This window comes from Apodemus sylvaticus, chromosome 15 (genome assembly GCF_947179515.1).
Source record: "Apodemus sylvaticus chromosome 15, mApoSyl1.1, whole genome shotgun sequence".
In the NCBI taxonomy this organism is placed as follows: domain Eukaryota; kingdom Metazoa; phylum Chordata; class Mammalia; order Rodentia; family Muridae; genus Apodemus; species Apodemus sylvaticus.
The window spans coordinates 66,561,455-66,583,694 of record NC_067486.1 but is presented as its reverse complement, the minus strand read 5'-3'; the positions used below and the strand labels follow the sequence as shown (position 1 = coordinate 66,583,694).

Genomic DNA, 22,240 nt, shown 5'->3' with positions numbered 1-22,240 from the left:
AAGTATATTGAAGCTTACCTCACAGGACTACCTAGTAAAGACCTATTTATTTCTACTAGCCTCTCTTAGAAATAAAGAGTTAAGACGTAAGGCTTCAGTGCTAGCAGACCAGGGTGCAGGCTAGAATCTGATCCCAGAATCCTGCTGACTGCTGCCTCAGGATCTAGATGCTTCCGTGTCTCAGGACTGGGTCCCACTTCTCTTCATGGCCAACTCCATCCACCCTTGCTTGTCCTGAGAGTGATGTCTCTGTGGGTGTGCAGTGGCCTAGGGAGGCTGGGCAGCGCCTCCTCTCTGCTAGGTACCGACTGCCTGCAGTCCACAGCTCTCCGTCCTTCATTCCTTCCCTCCTTCAAGGTGATGCTGCCCGGCTGTCAGATCCTCTGCTGTTCTTGTCACTGACACAGTCACCCTGTTTCCTGAAGTCCTCAGTGTCTGCCTCATAGCTCTCCCTTCTAGCCAAAGCCCACGGTTTGGGGCAGGCAGTTCTTCAGGGCATGCCATGGGCCGTAGACCATGTCAGAGGCTTTCCTTGCAAAAAGGCAAGTTTTTTTTTTTCTTTAGGGAATTGCCACAAAGTTTAACTCTTACTGACAGGAAAAGAAGCGTGTTCTGGGGGTTTCCGAGCTCACAGTCCACAGGGAGGATTCGAACTTGGTCAAGCCCATGCTCAGCTCAGCATCTTCAGCCCCGCCCTCCCAAAGGCACAGCCTTGGCCTCAGTCACCTTCCCTCCTGCCAGTCTGCCTGGGAGTCCTTTAGAATTCCACACCTCTCTTTCTCCCCAGAAAGCCTTCCTGAACCTTCATCTTTCAGAAGAAAGCTCTGTAATCCTCGTGCTTCCTTCCCTGTCCTGTCCTGTCCTGTCCTGTCCAGCTTGCCTGTGGGAGATGTCTGTGGCTTGCTTGCCTGCCCAACCTCATCCTGGGACCCCATTAGCATCCTCCTCCTCGATCTTCTTCACCTTCGTGAAGCATCAGTGAGCTTCCCCTCACTGCCTCCACTGCCTGCCAGCCACTGGCTCCCCAACTCTAGCCCAGGCCTCTGAATAGCCAATATTCTGCTTAGTAGAAGGAGGCGGGGAGACTTGGCTGCTAGCCCACATAAGCACTGTTTTGTGAATTCTGTAGAGCTGAAATTCTGTATAAATAAGCACATTTACAACTTCCTGTTCATTTAGCTGCCAATCATTCTGACAAAGGAGGTGCCGATCGTAAGTTACATGTGTAGCCATTCCTGGCAGAGTGCCACTGTCCTTCATATCCCGTGTGTGTGATGAAAACATTTATGTCTGTGTGATATTAAACAGGCACCATTGAAGTCAATGCCCTCTCTCTTGATAGCATTATCATTTGGCTTGACTTTTGAAGTGATTCATTTATTTTATTTATATGAATACACTATAGCTGTCTTCAGACACTCCGGAAGAGCAGTCAGCGCTCTTAACTGCTGAGCTGTCTCTCCAGCCTGTTGGCTTGATGCTTTGATGAAGAGGCTTCACTTTAAGTCCTGGGTGCTGGCAATTGATGGTTATTGATCCTGGGAGCAGGAGCCAAATGTCCCTTGTCGTTTTAATATATGTGTTCCTTTGGGTAATGGAGGGCATGGCTGCACAGATACTAAGATATCAACTAAGATGTCTAAGAGGAGACATTCCAATATGGATACAATGTATCAGACCTGTAAGGTTCTGATGCTGTGCCGGTTACACTTTTTAAAGGGAGACTTTGAGTCAAGATGACAGACAGTAGTCTCAGGAGTGGTAACCTACCTTGTGTTACTATGTTGCAGATGCTGGGACTTAGCCCACCTCCCTGGGGAAGATCCCTGTTATTAGTTAGGAACAGCATCCAATGTGAAGGACACAATGGTGGATGCCACACCTTCACCTAATTACATTTAGCTTTGTGCAGGATGTGCGTGCGGTGCTGGGGGTGGAAGGGAAGGCCCTGTTTATGCTAGGCAAAGGCTGTGCCACTAAACCACAGTGATGTGGCTGCCACAGGAACATACCCGTACAAGGTCACAGTCACACAGGATTCAGAATGACAACTGTCTTTCCACCAGCATGTGACCAGCACTACTTTGGGACAATGGCAACCTCCCAAAGGAGTCTTCAAAGATGAAATGGATCTAACATACACAAACCCCTCATTTTTGTCCCAAAATGCTGTGCTGTCTTTAAGGCAGCAAGCAGCCTGACGGCCACCAAACTGTAACTACTAGAGTCTCTCCACTGGGGACAAGGATCCCTTAAGGACATGAGCATTGGTGGCCTCCACAATGCCATCAAGTACAGGCCTTGGCAGCTTTCCCGCATTTGGTTTTCTTTGCATTTGCTTTGGAATACTCAAATGTGGAAGCCAAAAAGCCACAGGTAGAGGTTTGCTGTGTCCCACAGCTCCTCACCTCACCTGAGGAAGTTCCCAGCTTTCTCAGGTAGACTGGGTTCCTCGCACTCTCCTCCACAGCTGCTTTATTTGCCTGTCCTGTCTGCGCTGCATTGGGGGGTGGGGATGCTTTCTGGACACACTGTGACTCTGGTGGGTCTTGTCCCCTCCAAGAGCCTGTGGTGCCCTCTGGTGTACCCTCTTCCCCTGACTCTTGTCCTAGGCGCTCTTGCTGCCTGGATCTGGAGGCCGCTCAGCTCCGGTGGCCTTGGAGCTCTGGGGCCCGCAAGGTAGCACATGTGCCCACAAGCAAGTGGGGCTTCCTTGCTGCTCAGAGCTCCAGGCACTGCTGCTGAACATGGCTGTGCTACAGCAAGAAGACCTTTGCATGCAGATGTTTCCTTCCTTTGAGTAACCACACGGTACCCAAAACCCACCCCTGGAGTAATGCACATCTCCAAAATGTCGATGCTTTGGGATACTGTTTGAAATTCTATGCGGATCGCTTTACGGTGCTGCCAAAACCAGAGGCAGAAAGGAGGTTAGAGCTCAGCTTAGAGTCAGTCCTTCACGATGGGAAATACCAACCATGCCTTCTGTGGTTCTTAGGCCTGTGCTTTCTGGAGGGTTCTGATGCAGAAGAGGGTCAGAGCCATCTTGTATAAAGTCACAAGTTGAGCTGGTGGCACACACCTCTAATACCAGCACTTGGGAGGCAGAGGCAGGCGGATTTCTGAGTTCAAGGCCAGCCTGGTCTACAGAGTGAGTTCCAAGACAGCCAGGGCTACACAGAGAAACCCTGTCTCAAAAAAACTAACTAACTAACTAACTAACTAACTAAATAAATAAATAAACTTACAAGTGGTGCCAACTGGTGGAGTATGGGAAGTGTCTAGATATTCACAGTACAGTCTTTACCTTTTCTGCAGATTTCCCATGAAGAAATGTTGGGTGAAGTTTGCCTCTAGCCATAAACTACTTCGATTTAAGCTAGGCTCTTGACCGACACAGTCCCTGGGACAAAAATGAGGGGTTTGTGTATCATCTTTGAAGACTCCTTTGGGAGGTTGCCATTGTCCCAAAGTAGTGCTGGTCACATGCTGGTGGAAAGACAGTTGTCATTCTGAATCCTGTGTGACTGTGACCTTGTACGGGTATGTTCCTGTGGCAGCCACATCACATGCCAGTTACTGTGTGGTGTGGGCAGCATTCCTCCGCCTCCTCTCGGCCTGCCTGGCATTCTTCCCTTTCCACAGGCCTGGCCATGCGCCTCAGCACAGCCTGTGAAATGCTCTGTGCCTTGGAGCCCCTGAGTGAGTGGATACACTATCGTATGAAGGAGGGTTGGGACACAGGGACACTCCAGATGGTCCGCCCCTCCTGTTTCTTATAGGTTGTGGGCACCGCAGAGCAGATAAGCCAGAAGAAGAGGGCCAGGAAGATGAGTGGCTATCGCCTCTCTAAAGTTAGGTCCTAACCTATATTGCGGAGCAGATTCATGAGTGGTCAGGAGCATGCTGGGATCCAGTGTCAGAAGAGTTGACACCAAAGTGGAGCTGAATTCACTGCAGAGCCTCGCTGACATGACATCCAAAGCTCTGCTCTCCAGTCTCGAACTCACATATGGGTGGACACTGGGTACATTTAATCTCCTGGTTATCTTGATGACGTCAGCCTTAGCAACAGGCACCAAGGAGGAAGATATGCTGATAAATCAGCCTTTAAAATGAGCCAGAGAGAGAGAGAGAGAGAGAGAGAGAGAGAGAGAGAGAACTCAGTGGCAAAGAACACTTGCTGTTCTTACAGAATAGACTCCAATTCCCAGTACGCATGTCAGGAGGCTTTTACAGCCTGTCAAGTCCATCTCTGAGGTCTGCTACACCCTCTTCTGGACCAGTGGACTCCCGTCCACGTGTGCATGTAACTACCCAGAGCGAGACACAACTGAAAATGAACCCTAGGAAGAGTTGAGCCGTTTATAGCACTGGAAAATTGAGATCCCCAGCGGACCTGGTGTCTGTGCTTTGCAGGACACTCACGTTATGCCGGGCAGGTAGTCACACCCAGTTCCAGGCAGTGATGAGGATGCTACCCCTGATGCCTGCAGAACCTTGAGGCAGTGCCTCCCTGCTCCCCACAATGATATCCAGGAGCCATACTTCTTGTTTTGATGGACTTCATTTGCTAGGGATCTAGCGAGCAAAAGAACAAGCAAGAAGTCCCAGACAGACAGCAAAAGCATCATCAAATTGGGCACGTCGGCCATCCAACAGAGGTGACTAGGGGAACCCAATAGAGAGAACAAGCAAACGGCATCAAATCTGTTGCTTACAACCCCTGCCCCCCCGCCCCCCCCCCCCCCCCCCCCCCCCGCCGCCACCAAACCGGGGGAAGCCCTGCTGAGACAGATCGATCGCTGGGGCTCCCAAATGAGCGTCCCAGGCCAAGGAGAGTGCTTTTTGAGGATGTGCCTCAGCTGCTTCCCACTGCGGACATTTTTATACCATGGGGTAAACAGTCTGCCTCTGTTAGAGATGGCTGACCTGCCAGTTCTCAAGGGCACAATGTTTGTAATACCATTAGCTGTGTGTCGTCACAGGGCCAGAGGGCTTGCCTGCTCAGGACAGTTTCAAACGACATTTGAAAAAGACATGCTCCTGTCCTCAGAATCTGCTTTTGGCAAGCACGTGACGGTTTGCAGTACAATTTAATTTCTACTACACCTCCTCCCTGACAGGCTGGGGGGCAGGACCCATCCAGCAAGAAGGATGAGGTTGTCCCCAATAGGTTGTCATGATGGCCAAGCCTGCTGTGAGAGACAGTAAAGTAGGAGTTTGGAGCAGATACACCGAGCTGACTCTCTGGGCTCTACTGCAGCTAGCGGAGTGACTTTCTGTGAGCCGTCTCTTCTATGCATCAGTTTCATTCCAGATTCTGCCTTTCCGGGGAGGGGGTCATTAAGACAGGGTTTCTCTGTGTAGCCCTGTCTGTCCTGGAACTCATTCTATAGACCAAGCTGGTCTCAACTCAGAGATTCACCTGTCTCCGCCTCCTGAGTTCAGGGATTAAAGGGGTGTGCCACCACCACCCAATATCATGTCTCATGAAATGAGTAACACGCCTGCCTCGTGGGTTGCTGTGAGAATGGATAGAGCTGACGGTACCCCAGTCAGTGCTAGACTTGATCACAAGTAAGAATACTTGAGTGCCAGTAAGAGCTGAGGCTCCGCAGCCCTCCCTCATCCTCCCTCACACACCCTTCCCCCTAACTCTCCCCCCCCCCCCCTTAACCGCAGGGCCTCAGGGTCAGAGCTGGAAGTCAGCCCCTCACCAGGACTCAGGAAGTGTGGCTGGGCTTGGTTTTGCTTGGGCCTGTGAGGAATCACCATATGTTTTATGCATTCAAGCTGTCGGGAGGTCAGAAAGTCCACGTTTGTTTCCTGTAGTCAGGGGCCTGCCTGGCTCTACTCCCTCTCGCCCCGCCCCTGGAGGTGCTAGGTCTCCCCAGCTTCTAGAACAGTGGTTCCTTGCATCTCTTGATTATCTTGCAAGCCAGCTGCAGAGCATCTTGCGTCTGTTGTCCCCTAGCCACCTTCTGTAGTCACCCCCCAGGTCCCTGCTCATGTTGGTAGGTTTAGGGCCCAACCAGACTGTCTGAAAGACACCGTTCTGCTTAATCTCATCTAATCTCATCAGTAGTTTTGCCTCCCGATATTCAGTTTCTGGTGTGGACATATTGGGAGACTATTTTCAAACATCAACTGAATCAGGAAGTTTTTCTGGTTTTGAGTCATGGCTTGGCCAGGGACTGGACCATTTAAAAACACCAGTCTGTACCCTGCCAGGTCACACGTATTACTCTGTGGCATCATCAGGCCCTCGCTGGTTCTGAGAGAAAGTCAGTGCCTCAGTCTCTGTGGGATTCCTCTCCCTGGCACATGGTAGGCACTGGGGGGATATGTTCATCATATATAGAGACCAGCAGGTCCTGACTGATGCACGTGTGTGTTCTTTTAGGCCACGGCGAGTGTCACTGCGGAGAATGCAAGTGCCACGCAGGTTACATTGGGGACAATTGTAACTGCTCAACAGACATCAGCACGTGCAGGGCCAAGGATGGCCAGATCTGCAGCGACCGAGGCCGTTGTGTCTGTGGGCAGTGCCAGTGCACGGAGCCCGGAGCCTTTGGGGAGACGTGTGAGAAGTGCCCCACCTGCCCAGACGCTTGCAGCTCTAAGAGGTAAGGGCCTGCTTTTCCACCCTCAACCCCAGGCCTGTCTGAGCAGGCGGCCCTCCCTGGCTCTCTCTTGTGCCCGATGCCCAGCCTCTCCCATGCATACAGCACAGCTGCCAAGCAAAACTTGTACTAACAGTCACCACAACACCAGCTATAAAATGCTGTTATTGGTGGTTATGGAGGAGGAAGAGAGAATCGGTGGAGGAGAAGTTAAAATAGTCCACAAAAACCAACATCACCAATCCCGTCTGAGCAGGTTTGGAAACTGCAGAGCGACAGGGGTGAATGAGACGGACCTGGTGCTGGGCCCAGACGCACCAGCATCTCCGAGCCTTGAGCATACGACACTGTGCTCAGAAAGAAATGTGGTGTGTGTCCTTCTCCACGTGACTACGGTTCTCGACAGAGCATCTCCCGAGCAATGCTTCATACACCAGGCCCGTGGGAACGGCTGCATTAATCAGACTGTGATCAGAAGGCAAATAGGATGGAAAGGAGCTGACCTAGAGAGAGATGCCCGAAGCAGGGGCTTTGGATTTTTCTGCTCTATTTATGCTAATGATAGAGCGGGACAGAATGTAGAGGTTGTCCAGGCTTACAGACACTGGCTCAGCGCTGGGTCAGGTCACACAGCCTGATGACCATCCTCCGCTCTGCTCTTCACACGACAAAGGGCAGTTTCCAGAGTCAAGCCGCGGTGCTTCCTGGAGCACAGGCATGCCGTTGGCTGTCAGAACTTGCTGGATAACAGCTGCCTCATCATTGGAGTGAGGAGGCAGTCAGGCAGCACTGGGGGGGGGAGCTGGGGGAGGTAGGGAGGGGGACAGGCAGTGTCACTCCTTGGCGGAGGGGCACAAGTGTGTGATTTTCTTTTGGCAGATGGCTGGCCAAGCTGATAATGAAGCGAGCCAATGCTCGCAGATCCTGCAGTTGCGGCTGGTCAGCTGTGCTCACAAGCATTCTGAATGGCTTGACCCTCCCCTGGCCATGTGCCACAGACAACCCTGGGCACAGGCAGCTGAACCTGCCTCCAGATCGAGAGACAAGATAGGCAGGGAGTAGCCAGGCACCATGCCTGTGTGACTGGAATCACAGCCAAAGTAAGCAGGTTGTGCCCAGGGGACTCCCCCACCCCCACCCTCCAGCTCCCACGGCTTCCAGTCAGTGTTGCTCCCACCGCTCAGGGCACATGAGGCTCATGGGGAGTGGGCGGAACTAGGGCAGCACACGGAGTCAGTGAAGGAGCTGAAGCCTCCTTACCTTCCTGTGGAGTGGCAGGCCATGCAGGGTTGTCTTGCAGTTAAATACCTCAGGGACAGACAAGCGCTAAGAAGGCCCAGAGAACAGAAGTGGCCCTTCTTATCTGTCCCTGGACCTTCTGTCTCTTTCATGGTCTAATGCAAACTTGTTTCTTGTCCCTTTTCCTTCTCCTTTTCTTTGCCTTCCTTCCTTCCTTTTTTCTTTCTTTCCTCCTTCCCTCTCTTCTTGCCCTTTTTCCAAAGTTTTTTTGATCATGGAATTTTAGGCCATTTTCCTACTCGCTGTTTTCTGAGAGGGTTTGAACACATTGGCCCTTCATCCCTCGTGTTCTAGAACTAACCAAACACACCCTTCACTTTGGTGAGGTCACACTCCGCTCCAGCTGATTTTAATTAACATGCCTTGAACAAAAACCTCTGTGAGCGGCTTGTTTTTTGTAAAGAGGCAGACATGCTTTAATACATAACTACAGTGCATTCTGAGCTTCCCCCAGCACAGGGGGCTCAGTTCTAGGTTGCTGTGTCCACATGGGTTGTCGGAGGGTGTCCGAGGAATGACCTGGAGCCGTGGTGACCCAGCAGGGTATCTGAGGGAAGCTGTGGGTTCCTGCCATCCGGAAGCAGGCATCCTGTTTGCCATGTGTTCATCCAGGAGGCTGGTGGACGGTCCAGCAAGCATGAATGACCAAAGATGGAAACACCCCTTCCTGACTACTGGCAGAGGCTGCCTACCCTGAGGAGACATGGAAGGAGAAGTAACCGTATGGGAGACAGCTATGAGCTATACTGCCCAGCTGCAACTTCATAGAGTGTGTGAGATCAGCCCAGGAGAGGAGGATTTTGTTGTATTCCTTAGCTGCATGCAGCTATTACGACTGGGTTGCTGGAACAGAAGCTGAGGGATGGATAGGGAAGGGGCGAAAAGAAGAAGGGCCAAGACAACGTTTCACTGATCAAGGCCGGAAACTTTAATGGCGCCAGACCTTTTAACAGTTTGGGCAAACCCTTCCCCCCAGACTCCGGGCTGAGTTCCGGTGGAAGTTGTCTAGCTTCTCTTGGAGGTCCTCATCTTGACTGCTCCGGCAGCTGGGTGGGTCACCTGCTTAATTCAGGAATTCCTAGACCTGCAGGAACTATGAACTTAACCTTCACTGAACTTCTCCACCCTAGGATAAAAATTCCTGCTTTAACCTACTTCCCTATTAAGTCCTAAAGGCAGATTCCTGCCCCAGGGATTGTCCTTGACCATGTCAAACTCCGACCAAATGCATGACTGCCCCAATATGGCTCTGTACAGGATTTGCCACCAACTCCGGAATAGTTAGATTCCTAAGCATATCAGCGCCCTCTTGAGAAAGTCATAGCCCTCTTTCTTTATGATCTACCCATTGTCCAGTCCTTGTTGATGTCCAGAAGCTGGTTTGGAGTGTGTCTGGGAGGCAAGACTCCAGGAGGGGTCCTGACCCGCTTCTCCTGTAAAGTAGCTCTCTCCAGCCCTGAGGCCAAGGTCCCCTGCTCCTGTGCTGAAAATACAACTTAAGTCAGATATGTGGCTTCTCCCTGGAACCAGGGAACTTTCTAGACACCCAGCTGGATGAGCAGGGTGACCTGTCCCCTTGTGACTGGGGTTTTGTGGGGACGTCCATCACCTTAGTGTCAGGGCACCTCCCCTGCACACCCCCTCTCGTGTCTTTAGACCTCGGAGTGCCATTTTCCCAGAGTCCTCTGTACTTATTCTGCCCTGGAGTTTGCATTTCCCATGGCAAGACCCTGGTCTTCCCAAGGAGGCAAGGACCTTTCCTCTCTTATAAAATTTTAGCAGCGACTTTGCCTGAGGCCTGGCCTCCCAGCTGTGTTCCCGAGCTGTTGCAGTCTTGTGAGAGAGACTGTCCGAACCCAGCTTGGCTAATTCAGAATGTAATGATTACTGCTCAACAGAGCATTGTGTGCAATAAAGCATCCTCACGTGCTGTCAGCCCAAGGTGGGTGGTGGGAGACCCAGGCGGCTTCTTTTTGGCTCCTCGTGTGTTCTAGAGAAGGTCTCTGTTATAAAATGTACCAGCTTTAGTGTAGACAGTTACCACGTAAGTGGCCAGCGTGCCCTGGAAGGATGCTGGTAGGGGACACTATGTGGGGATAGGGTTGGAGCCCAGGGTACCCAGATACTGGCATCAGGTTCTTCCAGGCACCCGAATTACCAGGAAGCCCCACCCTAAAGGTCAACTCTGAGGGTTGCAGTTGAGCCCAGGCATTGAGACTTACTGAGCCTTGTCCAGAGAGGGACAGATGGGGATACTGAAGTTGGCGTGACACAAGGGCTCCAAACACAGACCCAGGAATGTAGAGGCTCCTCTATGGGCCCGAATAACTTTTATGCTCTGGAAACCTCTCCCCATGTTGCTGACTCCTCAGCCTCTTCACTGTGCAGATGGCTTTGGCTTGGTTCCTGCTGTCAGCATTGGGAGTGTCTGCAGGTGGCAAATTGGCCAGTGTATAAGACATACCTCTAAACTCGAACATATCTCCCTGAGACCCTGTTCCTTTTAACACCAGCAAGATGTCAGAGCATCATGTCCCCAGGGCCAGACTTCCAGAATGCAGCAGAACCTTCGGGATAATGTACAGCCACTAACAACCACCTTGATTTTCTCAGAGACTGTGTAGAATGCTCGCTGCTTCACCAGGGGAAACCTGACAACCAGACCTGCCAACACCAGTGCAAAGATGAGGTGATCACGTGGGTAGACACCATCGGTGAGTGCCCTGCAGAACTGTGGACAGCTGTCTCTTTGGACCTTGGCAGGCATATTGGGGTTTTTTTCTTCTCTGGGGATCGAATGGTGTCAGCCTTGAGTTAAACCCAGCATAGCTTCCTTGACGCGATTGCTGGCTTCCCAAGGGGACCCTGGGATGGTGACCTTGCATGTTATTGGCAGGACTTTCATACGGAAATCAGTTGGGCAGAAATCGATTTGGCATCTGCCCAAAAAGCTGTTCACAGAATCAGCACACAATCATGACCTAAAGATTTGTGGGTGATTTTTACATAAATGGCTATGGAGTTGATTGTAATGGTCAGTTTTTCATTAATTGATGAATGGTAAAACAAATGTACAATATGCATCCCTAATGGGATATTATGTTACCACAAAAAAAGAGGCAGAGCACTAACATCAGAACATGCATGCGCCTCCAACATATTGGGCTAAGAGAAGAAGCTAGGGAGAAATATTAGACGCTGTCCACCGTAGACAGTGCCAGTTGAGAAAGACTAGGAAGAGGGGGCAAGAGACTGAATGCTAACAACACATGTAGACATTTTTGGGTGGTGGTACAACACTGTGAGTTTCCTAAATTGGCTACATTTTGAAACAATTAAGCAGTTCCTAAGGGACTGCATATCTGAAGAGAGAGATTCCAACCAAGGCTCGCCAGTACTACCAGACTTGCTCTCTGTCTTGACCCCCAGCTGCTGTAAACTCCCAGTCCTGGCTTTGTCTGCCTTCCTCCTGGATTCTCTCTTTGTAGACTCTAGTTTCCTCTTCCCTGGTTTTGACGAACTGTGTGGCCCGATCACATAGCATTGAAGGATGCTGAGTCTGTTTATCTCGCGAACCTTCAGTGAGCATTTACCATGTGGCCAGCCTCGTCGCGCCAGACTCTGGGGAGTTGAATTCTTTGCAGCCCTTCACATCCCTGCCTTTCGCTCTTTCCCTGGCTTGTTATCCAGGGCCTGGCTGAGCTCTTTTTTTCAAGAAGCACATATAGTTAGGAAAGAAAGAGAGTTCCCTTCCCACCTCCCGCAAACAAGCCTGTCCTATGTGGGACAGTTTCTTTCTAGCCCGACCCACCAAGGGGAATCTGCAGAGAAAGAAGTATATGTCTGAGTCACTCCAGACAGGCTTGCTTGCTTTCCTTAGTTATTTACTTGTTTGTTTGCTTGCTTGTTTATTTATTTTCGAGGCAAGGTCTCACTTTGGGAGTCTTGGCTGGCCTGGAAGTCACTATGTAGGCAGGGCTGGCCTCCAACTCAGAGACCCACCTGCCTCTGCCTCATGGGTGCTGGGATTGAGGGTGTGTACCACCGTGCCCAGCCTTATTAATTTTCTTCCTATTTTTATATTGTTCTCACTATATTCCCCACTTCAAACTTTCCGTCCTCCTGTCTTAGACTCCCAAGTATTGGGATTATAATTGTGGGCTGTGGCATCCAGTTCTTCATTGTGCTTTTAAAAATAAACTCACACCTATCTAAGGGGGCTGAGAGAAAAGTTGGGCCATCATGTTTGGGAACCACACCAGGTGTTCGTCTACTACCTAGCTGAAGAGCCTGTTCAGCCAGGTTGAAAAGACGGGAAAGATCAGACCTACAACCCTTTTCTGGGGACCTGTACCTGAACAGGACAGGGACAGTGGCAGTATGGGGAGAGAGAAGGACTGTGCCAGCCAAGGAAGGGGTTTGCCCTGGGTTAGACCTCTTATGCACAAGAGCTGGCCCTTTAAAGGCCAGCTCTCTGATGGGGACTCACAGATGGCCTCAGTGTGGAGTGCCACCACGCAGCCTCTCATCCTCAGAGCCTCAGCACCCTGAGTTCCAGCTCTCAAGGAAGAGCAACTTCTGGTCCTCTTTAGTCAACTCAGCCCTGCAGACTGGGCCAGTTTCCAAAAGCAGACATTCACTCGGGCCTGCTGCATCCAGTCCCGTTCATCCATGTCCATTCCCAACCATTGAAGACGTCTTTTCTTTCACATCACTACTAGCCAGCACTTCAGAGGATTGACAGCCCTGATGGGATCCACATGTCCCCAAATCAATAAGCTCAGTCCTTGGGCCTGTGATCTTGATGTGAGAAATCTGAGCTCGTTTTAAAGCCCCGCGGCCCCTTGGAATCTCCCATCTTTTCCTGCGGGGCTTGACTTCCATCCACACCCATGAGTGGTTCTAGTGCAACCCAAAGAGACGCTCAGGATGTCTCTGCTTGCTTCTCTCTCAGGCAAAGATGACCAGGAGGCTGTGCTTTGCTTCTACAAAACTGCTAAGGACTGCGTCATGATGTTCAGTTACACAGAGCTGCCCAACGGGCGGTCCAACTTGACGGTCCTCAGGGAACCAGGTAGGTGAGAGCCTTGGAGGCCATCCTCAGCCCGCTTTCTCGTGCCAGTCCCTTTGTGGTGGTGCAAGGCTAAGTGCTCTGGAAAGTAAAAATGGGGAGATGAGAAATTTGGGGCATTTAAAGGCCAGCCTGGGCTACTTGAGACTCCATCTCAAAGTACATGCGTGGAAGACACTAGCCAACCTAACTGTTGGAGCAGAGGGCTAAGGCTGGGGTAGTGGGGCTTTGGGGTGCTGCTGTGGGGCCTTACTGTGAGGGGAAACCTTAGTGTGCTGGGTTGAAGGGTTTTGCAGGGAAGGTGCACGGCAACTGCTCCAGCAGGGCTGGTGTGGCCCTTAAGTTGAGGATTATCCAGGTCACGGCAGTCCCTCTGGCCACTGCTGTTTCCCAGTGGCGATTCCAAGGGCAGACCTAGCTCTGGGCCTAGCATTCCTACCTGCTGCCTGCTCAGTACCCACAATTCTATCTTGTGTGGGTTCTGGGCACCAGGACGAACGCCTGTGCCTCAGAGCGACCGGGACTCCAGCCATTTCAGTTTTGGGGTTGGGGAGGGAGTAGAAAAAGGGTTGCAGATTCCAGGGCACAGAGCCCAATTTGCAGGTTTGAGCCCAACCCCCAAACACAGTATTGTCTTCCTAAGCCAGAGACAGGAAGTGTAGCACCAACCCAGGGTGCTTGCCTGTGGCAGAGAGGCCTTGCTTTCAAGCCCTGCCTTTGCTTGGAAATGGGCACATTCGCTAAGGGCTCAGAAATGCCTGGTCCCAGGCCAGCCCTTTCAGAAGTGGTGCATGCCACCTCCTGCCAGCCTGGTTTGTCCCTGAAGCCACTGATATGAAAGCTGGGCTGTGTGTGGCCCAGCCTCCTGCCCTGGAGCTGGGCCAGGCTTGAGCGTCTGGGGCACAGCCCAGTAGAGGTGTAGACATTCACCAGGGGCCTCATTCCTGTCACCGCTTGGCTGTGTGACCTTGAAACAGTTACTGAGTTCTCTGACTCTTTCGCTATCTGTTCCTTGGGGAGACCCCCTGCACTCACCCCAGCTTTCAGGGTCACACAGGCAACGTGAAGGGGGATGGGCAGAAGGGAGGGTGCAACCTTTCACCTAGGATGTAACTGGGATGCTGATGGCTCTGCACACCTGTCTCCTGGTCCCTTCCAGAGTGTGGAAGTGCCCCCAATGCCATGACCATACTGCTGGCTGTGGTTGGCAGCATCCTCCTGATTGGGTTGGCACTCCTGGCCATCTGGAAGCTACTCGTCACCATCCATGACCGCCGAGAGTTTGCCAAGTTCCAAAGCGAGCGCTCCAGGGCCCGTTATGAAATGGTAAGTTGGGGACGGTTAAACAAAAGAAGTTGTCGAGGCCAAAGGCTAAAAACAGTCAAACCAACAAAAAATGAACTAGGTATGGTAGTCTGCACCTATAATCCCAGCTGCTTCGGGGGCTGAGACAGGAGGAGTTTGACGTTCAAAGCTAGCCTGGGTTACTTGCTGAGCCATTGTCTCGAAATAAAAGTAACCAAATTTTGAGTGTAGTTCAGCAGTAGCGTGCTTGCCGAGCATGTGCAGGGCTCTGGGCTCTAGCCTTAGTATCACAGAGCAAGCAAACAAACTTACGAACAATGAAGAATCAACATCTTCAGTGCTGGATAGGAAAATTGCACACCTGGAAGACACAAGGGGCATGCAGACCCTGGTGCATATTGGGACTGCTGAGGGCGAAATGCCAGAGGCTGGGCCAGCTCAGTGGGGAGGCGGACAGACACAGAGACAGAACCCAAGAGAAAAGCTCAAGCTCTCAGACCCGGTTGGATGGTCACGTGAGCAAGTCCTTCTGCCTCAGGCACATGACAGGCTCAGGAGAACAGAGCTCAGGGGAAGTACCCCTGACTTCCCAGAGTTAGAGTCCGTCTGTTCCGGTTCCAAGGGGCTTCTGGGGCTGTCTACCTAAGCTCAGAGAAGGGAGGGGATGCCCCAGAGCACAGAGCAAATCAGAAGCAGGCGTCCCTGCAGGTGCTGGTCAGACCTGAGGCTGAACTAACACGTGTGCTCTCCTCTCTGTGTTCGCAGGCCTCAAACCCCCTGTACAGAAAGCCCATCTCCACACACACTGTAGATTTTGCCTTCAACAAGTTCAACAAATCCTACAATGGCTCAGTGGACTGAGGCTCCTGGATGGCTGGAGGGGACAAAGGACAAAGCCAGGCACGCCTGGGACTATTTGGACCACTTGCTCACGCTAGCTAGGCACGCGCCAAGTGAGATGCCCTCCAATGAGCAGTAAGGGACCTGCTACCCACACAGCAGGCCACAGGCACGTGGGGCCACTTCCCTCCAAGCCAGGGAGAGCAAGGAGACTCTGGCGTTCTCAGCTTCCTCCAGCTTGCTGTCTCCGTGAACTGCTGAAGGCTGGGCTGCCCCTCCCTTCCCTGCTGGGCCAGACAAGAAGGTATATGGAAGAGTGCGTGTACAGAGGGCACAGTCTGGCTTTTTCGGGTTGATCCGTTTGTTTGTTTGTTTGTTTTCTATGAAATAAAAAGGTCACGCATTTATGGTGTAGATCTGATTACTGGTTCCCTGAGGGCTGTCTGCCTGGCATCTGTGGGTGTTGGTGGTGGAATTGGGGAGTTGCCTATTGGAAGTACACACTTTGCAAATGTTAGGTTTTGCCCTCCAATTCATGTTTGTTTAGTGCTTTTGTGATGAAAAGGAGAGACTGGGATTGGAAGTAAAGATGGAAACCAAGCAACTTTGTGTTGGCTTTGTACATTCTAGCATGGCCTTCCTTTCTGAGTGGTCTTGAGTAGCCCTGGTAGAGACTGGCATGTCCACACTTTAATAGGGACAGGACTTGAACCAGACCAATACTCCTGAGCTGGGCTCCGTGATGTGCTTGGGTAATTACGGTGCTTCAAGAGTGCTGAGCAGGTCCCATTGGGCCTCCCTGGTTTTGCTTAGATAGAAACTGTATGAACAACACATGTTTCCCACCTAAGTTCTGCATTAGTAAAGCTAGAAATAGACGGTGTAGATGGCTAGCGGGCGGAGGTATGTGTGGCTTCCACACAAAATGTTTCTTATGCTATGTGTACTGGCTGGTACTAAGTGTCAACTTGACACAAGCTGGAGTTATCACAGAGAAAGGAGCCTCCCTTGAGGAAATGCCTCCATGAGATCCAGCTGTAAGGCATTTTCTCAATTAGTGATCAAGGAGCGGACCAATTGTGGGTGGTACCATCCCTGGGCTGATATTCTTGGGTTCTATAAGAGAGCAGGCTGAGCAAACCAGGGGAAGTAATCCAGTAAGCAGCATCCCTCCGTGGCCTGTGGGAGTTCCAGTCCTGACTTCCTTTGGTAATAAATAGTAATGTGGAAGTGTAAGCTGAATAAACTTTTTCCTCCCCAACTTGCTTCTTGGTCATGATACTTGTGCAAGAATACAAACCCTGACTAAGACACCATGTAAATAATGAACTCAGACTGCCACCTTACTTTACCAAGCCCTTAGGTCCCACCCAGGTCCAGAAACTGAGTTCATCTCAGCTGCTGTTTCCTGCAGAGCCAATACTCTCTTTAGGCTCCCTTATGAGAAAAGTAACTCCCAGTGGTCTCCAGACCCATTGCTTTGAATGTAGAAGAGTAAGCAGGCTCTGGAGAGAGATGTGGCTTGCTGAGGGTCAGGCTCGTCATGGACCTTGTGGTGCTAAGCCCTGGGCTCACAATGTCTCGCTTCCTTGACAAATCATTCATTAATGCTTTGTTTTTTAAATTTTGATTTTTTTTTAAAAAAATTATGAGTGTTTAGCTTGTATGCATGTCTGTATATAACATGTGTGTCTGGTGCCGAGTGGCCAGAAGAGAGTGTTAAATTTGGTCCCTGGGAACTAGAGTTACAATCTGTTGTGAGCCATCATGTGTGTTCTGGAAACTGAGCCTGGATCCTGTGCAAGGGCAGTCAGTGATCTTAACTGTTGAGCATCTCAGCTCAAGGTTTTTGTCAGTGCGATGCTTCAAGCCTAGGCTGAGCATTGGACCACACTTCTCTTCTGCTTTAGGGTGGATGCTGACTGTGTGGGACAAAGAGAACTGATCCTGAGTGTCCTTCCTCCTGTGGAACTTGGAGAAGTGGCCATAAGTCCCTTTACAAATATATAAGACAAGAAAATGATGATGGCTTTGAGACTTTCTAAACAGAAGAAGGAGGAGGAGAATGATGATCATGGGGAAACTTAAGTTCTTTTCTACTTATTATGGGTGTCCTGGAGGCCATGCACTAACCTGTTCAAATCCTGTTTTCTGTAGGCAGTACTGTGAACACATGACACTCTTGAGTCTGAGACTAACACTCAGGGTCACTGTTCCTTGTTTCCACCCAGTGCCTAGGTTATTATGGGTGCTTTCTCAGTGACACCAAGAGGACTGCATGCCTAACAGTGTCCTGCTGCCCCCTGCTGGAAGTTCTTGACATAAGCTGGGATACTGTGGCCCAAGATTCCAAGGCCAACAGTGATTTCCTCATACCTGCGGTTACATAATGAGTCAAAAGTAGTAACAAGGCCCTCTATTCCAAATGCCTCATTTTGCACAACCCAGTTTCATATACATACATAAATGATTTGGGGCCAGGGGCAGGTTTGCCACAGCATACATGTGGAGGTCCAAGGACAACTTTGTGGAGTTGGTTCTTATATCTTTTTGTAGGTTTCCAGGATTGAACTCTTGTAGTCCACAGGCTTATGAGGCAAGTGGCTTCAAGCACTGTACTCTTGGTGGCTCTGTTGGTTTGGTTTGTTGAGACAGGACCTCAGTCTGTAGCTCAGTCTTCCTTAGAACTATGTAGCCCAGGCTGGTCTTGAACTCACCAAAGTCCATCCTCTTCCCCACCTCAAGTGCTGGGATTTCAGATGTGCATTACCATACCAGGATCAGATCTGTCTGATAATTTAAAAATTATAAAGCACTTTACTGACTGGTCCATCCACCAGGCTTTTATTGATTGTCTTGAATGATTTTTTTCTCTAATTAAAAAATTCTTATGGAACAACATAGGAAATCGAATCATTAGGTAGAAAGCATTTGGAATCATACCAATCAGAGATAAACACTCTTGGCCTTTGCAATATCTTGGATCTTACTGTCCCCCTGAAGCATGAATATGAAAGGCTTGGAACTATTATTAGACAGGGGCTTTGACACAGGCTTTTGAAAGTCCTCCAGTCAATGGGGGCATGCCCTGGCCTCTTAGACTGTCTGTTCCATTCCCAACAGCAAAGTGAGTGATTTAGCTCTTCTGTAGCTTGTGCTAGTCAATGGGCCTCACTTTTCTCATCCGTGAGATGGGAAGGCTGGCTGGGCTAATCTTGAAGGTACTGACGATTTCAGTTTCCCAGGAGTCTGGGCAGAGCCGTCACTTGGATGACTGTGATAGATCCAGTTCTCTTGGGTTTATCTGCTTAGCCTCAGCCTGTGTAGCCTTCACCTTTTGAGACACATGTTCTGTGTAGTTCTCTGCAAGTGCAGACAGGAAAGGAACCCTGGTTGTATTCTTGAGGAGACTCCAAGGACTTTATAATCAGGTGATAGTGTTAGGATTCTCTGTCTAGAAGAACAGAACTGATAGACTTTATATATAAAGAAAGGAGATTTATTATTATTTACATGGGCTGTAGTCTGGCTAGTCCAACCAGTCTCTCAACAGAATGTCCAAGAATCTAGGAATTGTTTGTTTAGTCCACAAGGCTGGATGTCTCTGCTGGTCTTCAGTCTATGTTGAAATCCCAAAGAAGTAGGCTCTAATACCAGTGACGAGTGAACTTGCTGAGGACAAGAGGAAGCAGGCAAGAGCAAGCTTCTCTGTCCTTCCATAGACTGCTAGGTTGAAAGTGGGCCTTCTAACCTCAAATGATCGAGATTTAAGGTGGGTCTTCCGACTTTAAGTGATCCAGTTAACTTAAAATCCTTCAGTCTTGCTATGTAGCTCTGGCTGGCCTCCAATTTGCTAACTACGCCTCTCAGTGCTGCAATGCTGGTGTGAGCTGCTGTATATTTGTTTTTGGACAGAGTTGCACTATGTAGCCCTTGGATCATGAGTTGCTTGAACTCATGATCTTTCTCTCTGCAACTCCTGAGTAGAATTATAGGTATGAGACACTATTCCTTGTCAGAGGGAAGAGCTTTATTTAGAGGGGCTCAGTGACCCACCCCCACCTCAAATCTATCTTCCAGAAGCTGACGGGCACTTTGGTTTTCTATGAGGGGAGGCCTAGGCATGGTTGGGTTATGCATAGCAAGGAGAGCAGGTGATCTTGGTCAGCCCAGCGGTGCGATTAGTCATTATGTCATTTCCAGATCTTAGGGGTGCTAGACAAGTTTTTATCTTGTTCATCACCTGAGGGGAGCAATCTGGTTTCCACAAGATGATTGTTCCTGGGGTTCCTTCGCAGGTAATTGCCCTTTCATGTTGATGGATCTCACTGTGGGGTGATATAGCCTATTAGGCTCGCTACACATTTTTAGTTTTGGTCCTTTGTCATAAACAGTCAGTCCTGTCATCCAAGAGCAACACCCCAGAAGAGGGCGTCAGATCTCATTACAGATGGTTGTGAGCCACCATGTGGTTGCTGGGAATTGAACTCGGGACCTCTGGAAGAACAGTCAGTGCTCTTAACCACTGAGATATCTAACCAGCCCCAGCATCAAAGATTCTGCAGAAAGTGTGATGCATCTTTTAGTTAGCACACAATGTGCTAGAAGAATTGTTTTTAAAAATTGAGTGCTCATGTCCTTGAGTCTTGGTTAAAAGCTTAGCATCGTGGAGATTATCTTACTCTAGCATGGAAGAGGCTCTCTGCTCTATTGGTGTTAAGTGAATCTTTGTCTTGTAGTTAGGAGTCTGAAAGCCCTAAGGAGCTACTGAGCTGTCTACTCAGTTCTGGAGACATGACTTGGTTGAAAAATACCTCACTTTTTCTGGAGGAAAGCTCACTTGCACTCGGAGAGGGAGCTGAACCCTTGGGCACTTGAACAGTGAAGAGGCAGCCATCTGGTATCACTTTGCCCTCATCTTGGCCACGCGTCTTACAACACTGTCTTAATCTGCCTGACATCTGATTCAACTAATAGATTCAAAAGGGCCAGGGGCTCTGGACTCTGCTAGATGGCTGAAATGAACCAAGTGGTTGAGGAGAAATTACCCTTGGAATGGGTGGTTAATGACTGGCCCTTGGAGGGATAGACCGTGGCTGTCACATAGCTCTCCTGGGGAGATCTGACCTGTGGGAAAAGCCAAGTCCCTCGGAAGCTGCAGGGAAGTGAAGGGAGCTCCGCCTTGTATTTTGTTGCTGTGCAGGTGTTTTCAGCTCATTACGGAATAGCTGGTTTTTGGAGTGGTTTTCCTGAAACCCCAATAACTAAATGACTATGCTTAAATAACTTAAGCATAAATTATTGATAATAGAACCTAAAAGCATAGGACTCTGTGAAGGATTTTGTCATGGTTTGGGGAACCCCCTCCTGAGTAGTTGGTGGATACTTTTGATAAAGTATGGTCCATTTTGAGGTAAAAATATGGAAACTTGCTCCTTAATCCTAATTTTACTGTGGTAGAGTTAAAGGTACGATTTTGACCATGGTCCATTCTCAACTTTTGATGATTAGAGAAGAGTGTGTGTAAACTTATTCTGAAAAAAAGAAACAGCTGCTCCCAGCTTCTCTGAGAATGTCTGAAATGCCCTGACTAATCAGAAGGGTCTGATGGAATGCACTCACTCAGCGCCTTTTGATCAGTCTGTTGACCCCTACTGTTTTGGGGCAGAGGTGCACTGGCTGCCCTGGTGGGCGTGGTTCCCTCCTTGAGTCACAGCACAGCACCAAATGAAAAGAATTAGCACCTGGCTAAGGTCTACCAAGGACATGAAGGCTCTCCTCACCGTGCACTATTTGCAAATGTGGTGCTTACCATTTGCTTTCTAAGTTTCACGTTCGGCAAATCTACTAATGAAGACAGGCTGTGGGGCACACATCTTTAGACCTGGCATCCAGGTGGCAGAGGCAGGTCTGGTTCGAGGCCAGCCTAGGAGTTGCAGGCCAGCCAGGGCTACACACAGAAACTCGGCCTCAAAACCAACAAACCTAATGAAGGAGGGAGCACGCTGGTTTTATGTGGCACAAGGGAGCCAGGGGTATTTTTGACACCCAAAGCTTTGTACTGAGGAAATGTGTTCCTTAAGGTTACAAAAAAGGTGTCTACACCATTTTGTACATACAGAAATGCAAACCCAAACCACTTACTGCCTAGATTTTACTGGCTTTAAACAATTTGAATATATACTGAAACCTGAGAAATACCAGGCTCACTTTTAGACAGTGAAGCTGTGGTCAACCTAGCAAAGTCAGAACCTAGCTATTGAAGACCCCCCTCCCCCACTCCCCCCCACCCCAGCGGTTTGGTCTAGTAAGGCTAGTGAAGACCCAAGTTTTGTTTTGGACATAGGAAAAACCAACACAGTATTTGTGCATACAAGGTGTACAGGCCAGAGTTGGTACCAGGTCTTAATTGTCCTCCATCTTGTGCTTGTGTATGGAGTGGGGTGCCACAGCTTGCACACAGGTATTGGTTCTCATTTCACCACGTGGGTTCCAGGGATTAACTATGGTTCTCAGGATCGAGAGGATGACATTACCTGTTTGTCCATTCACTTTAGTGTTTTTGAGGCAGGGTCTACCATTTAGACCAGGCTGGCCTTAAACTTACAGAGCTCCACCTGCTTCTGTCTCCTGAGTGCTTTCCCCCTTATTAGACAGGGTCTCTCACAGAACCTGGAACTCACCAATTTGGCTATACTGACTAGATACTGTGCTCCAGGGATCTGTCGGTGTCCTCTGATGGGCAGTGGCTGCCGGCTTTCCATGGATGCCAGGGATCTGACCTTAGGCATCGCAGCTTACACGTAGGCAAGCACTTACCAGCTGGAATTCTGAGTTTTTTTTTTTTCCCTCAAGCTGTTTGGCTTTGGTAGCTGGCTTTATGAGATTTCTAAACAAATTCTTTAAGGCTGGTCCAAATCTAGTTGACAACAGCAGTTCTTCAAGTCTTTCTCTCATGTTAACGTTTTTGTGTTATGGATATTTTACTCAATGTTTGTCCAGGGCCTCAAATCTTCCTGGGTTTGTAGCTAAACAGGCTGAGTTGCCAAGTGTGCTAGGAACTGAACCTGGGTCCTTGAATAGCAAGTGCTCTTAACCA

General features: G+C 49.7%; 1 protein-coding gene across 2 annotated transcripts in view; it reads left to right on the top strand.

Annotated features, from left to right (window-relative positions):
• Positions 1–15,555, top strand: part of Itgb5 (integrin subunit beta 5) — a 115,664-nt gene extending 100,109 nt beyond the window's left edge. Inside the window, exons 11-15 of one of the 2 annotated variants that reach the window (XM_052158115.1) lie at positions 6,407–6,629; positions 10,539–10,639; positions 12,880–12,999; positions 14,156–14,293; positions 15,067–15,555. In XM_052158115.1, coding sequence (XP_052014075.1) covers positions 6,407–6,629; positions 10,539–10,639; positions 12,880–12,999; positions 14,156–14,293; positions 15,067–15,239 — 755 coding nt within the window. In that variant the 3' untranslated portion in view covers positions 15,240–15,555. Of the gene's footprint in view, positions 1–6,406; positions 6,630–10,538; positions 10,640–12,879; positions 13,000–14,155; positions 14,323–15,066 lie in introns of both variants that reach the window. The other variant, XM_052158114.1, reaches the window with a different exon arrangement.
• Positions 15,556–22,240: the final 6,685 nt, after the last annotated feature.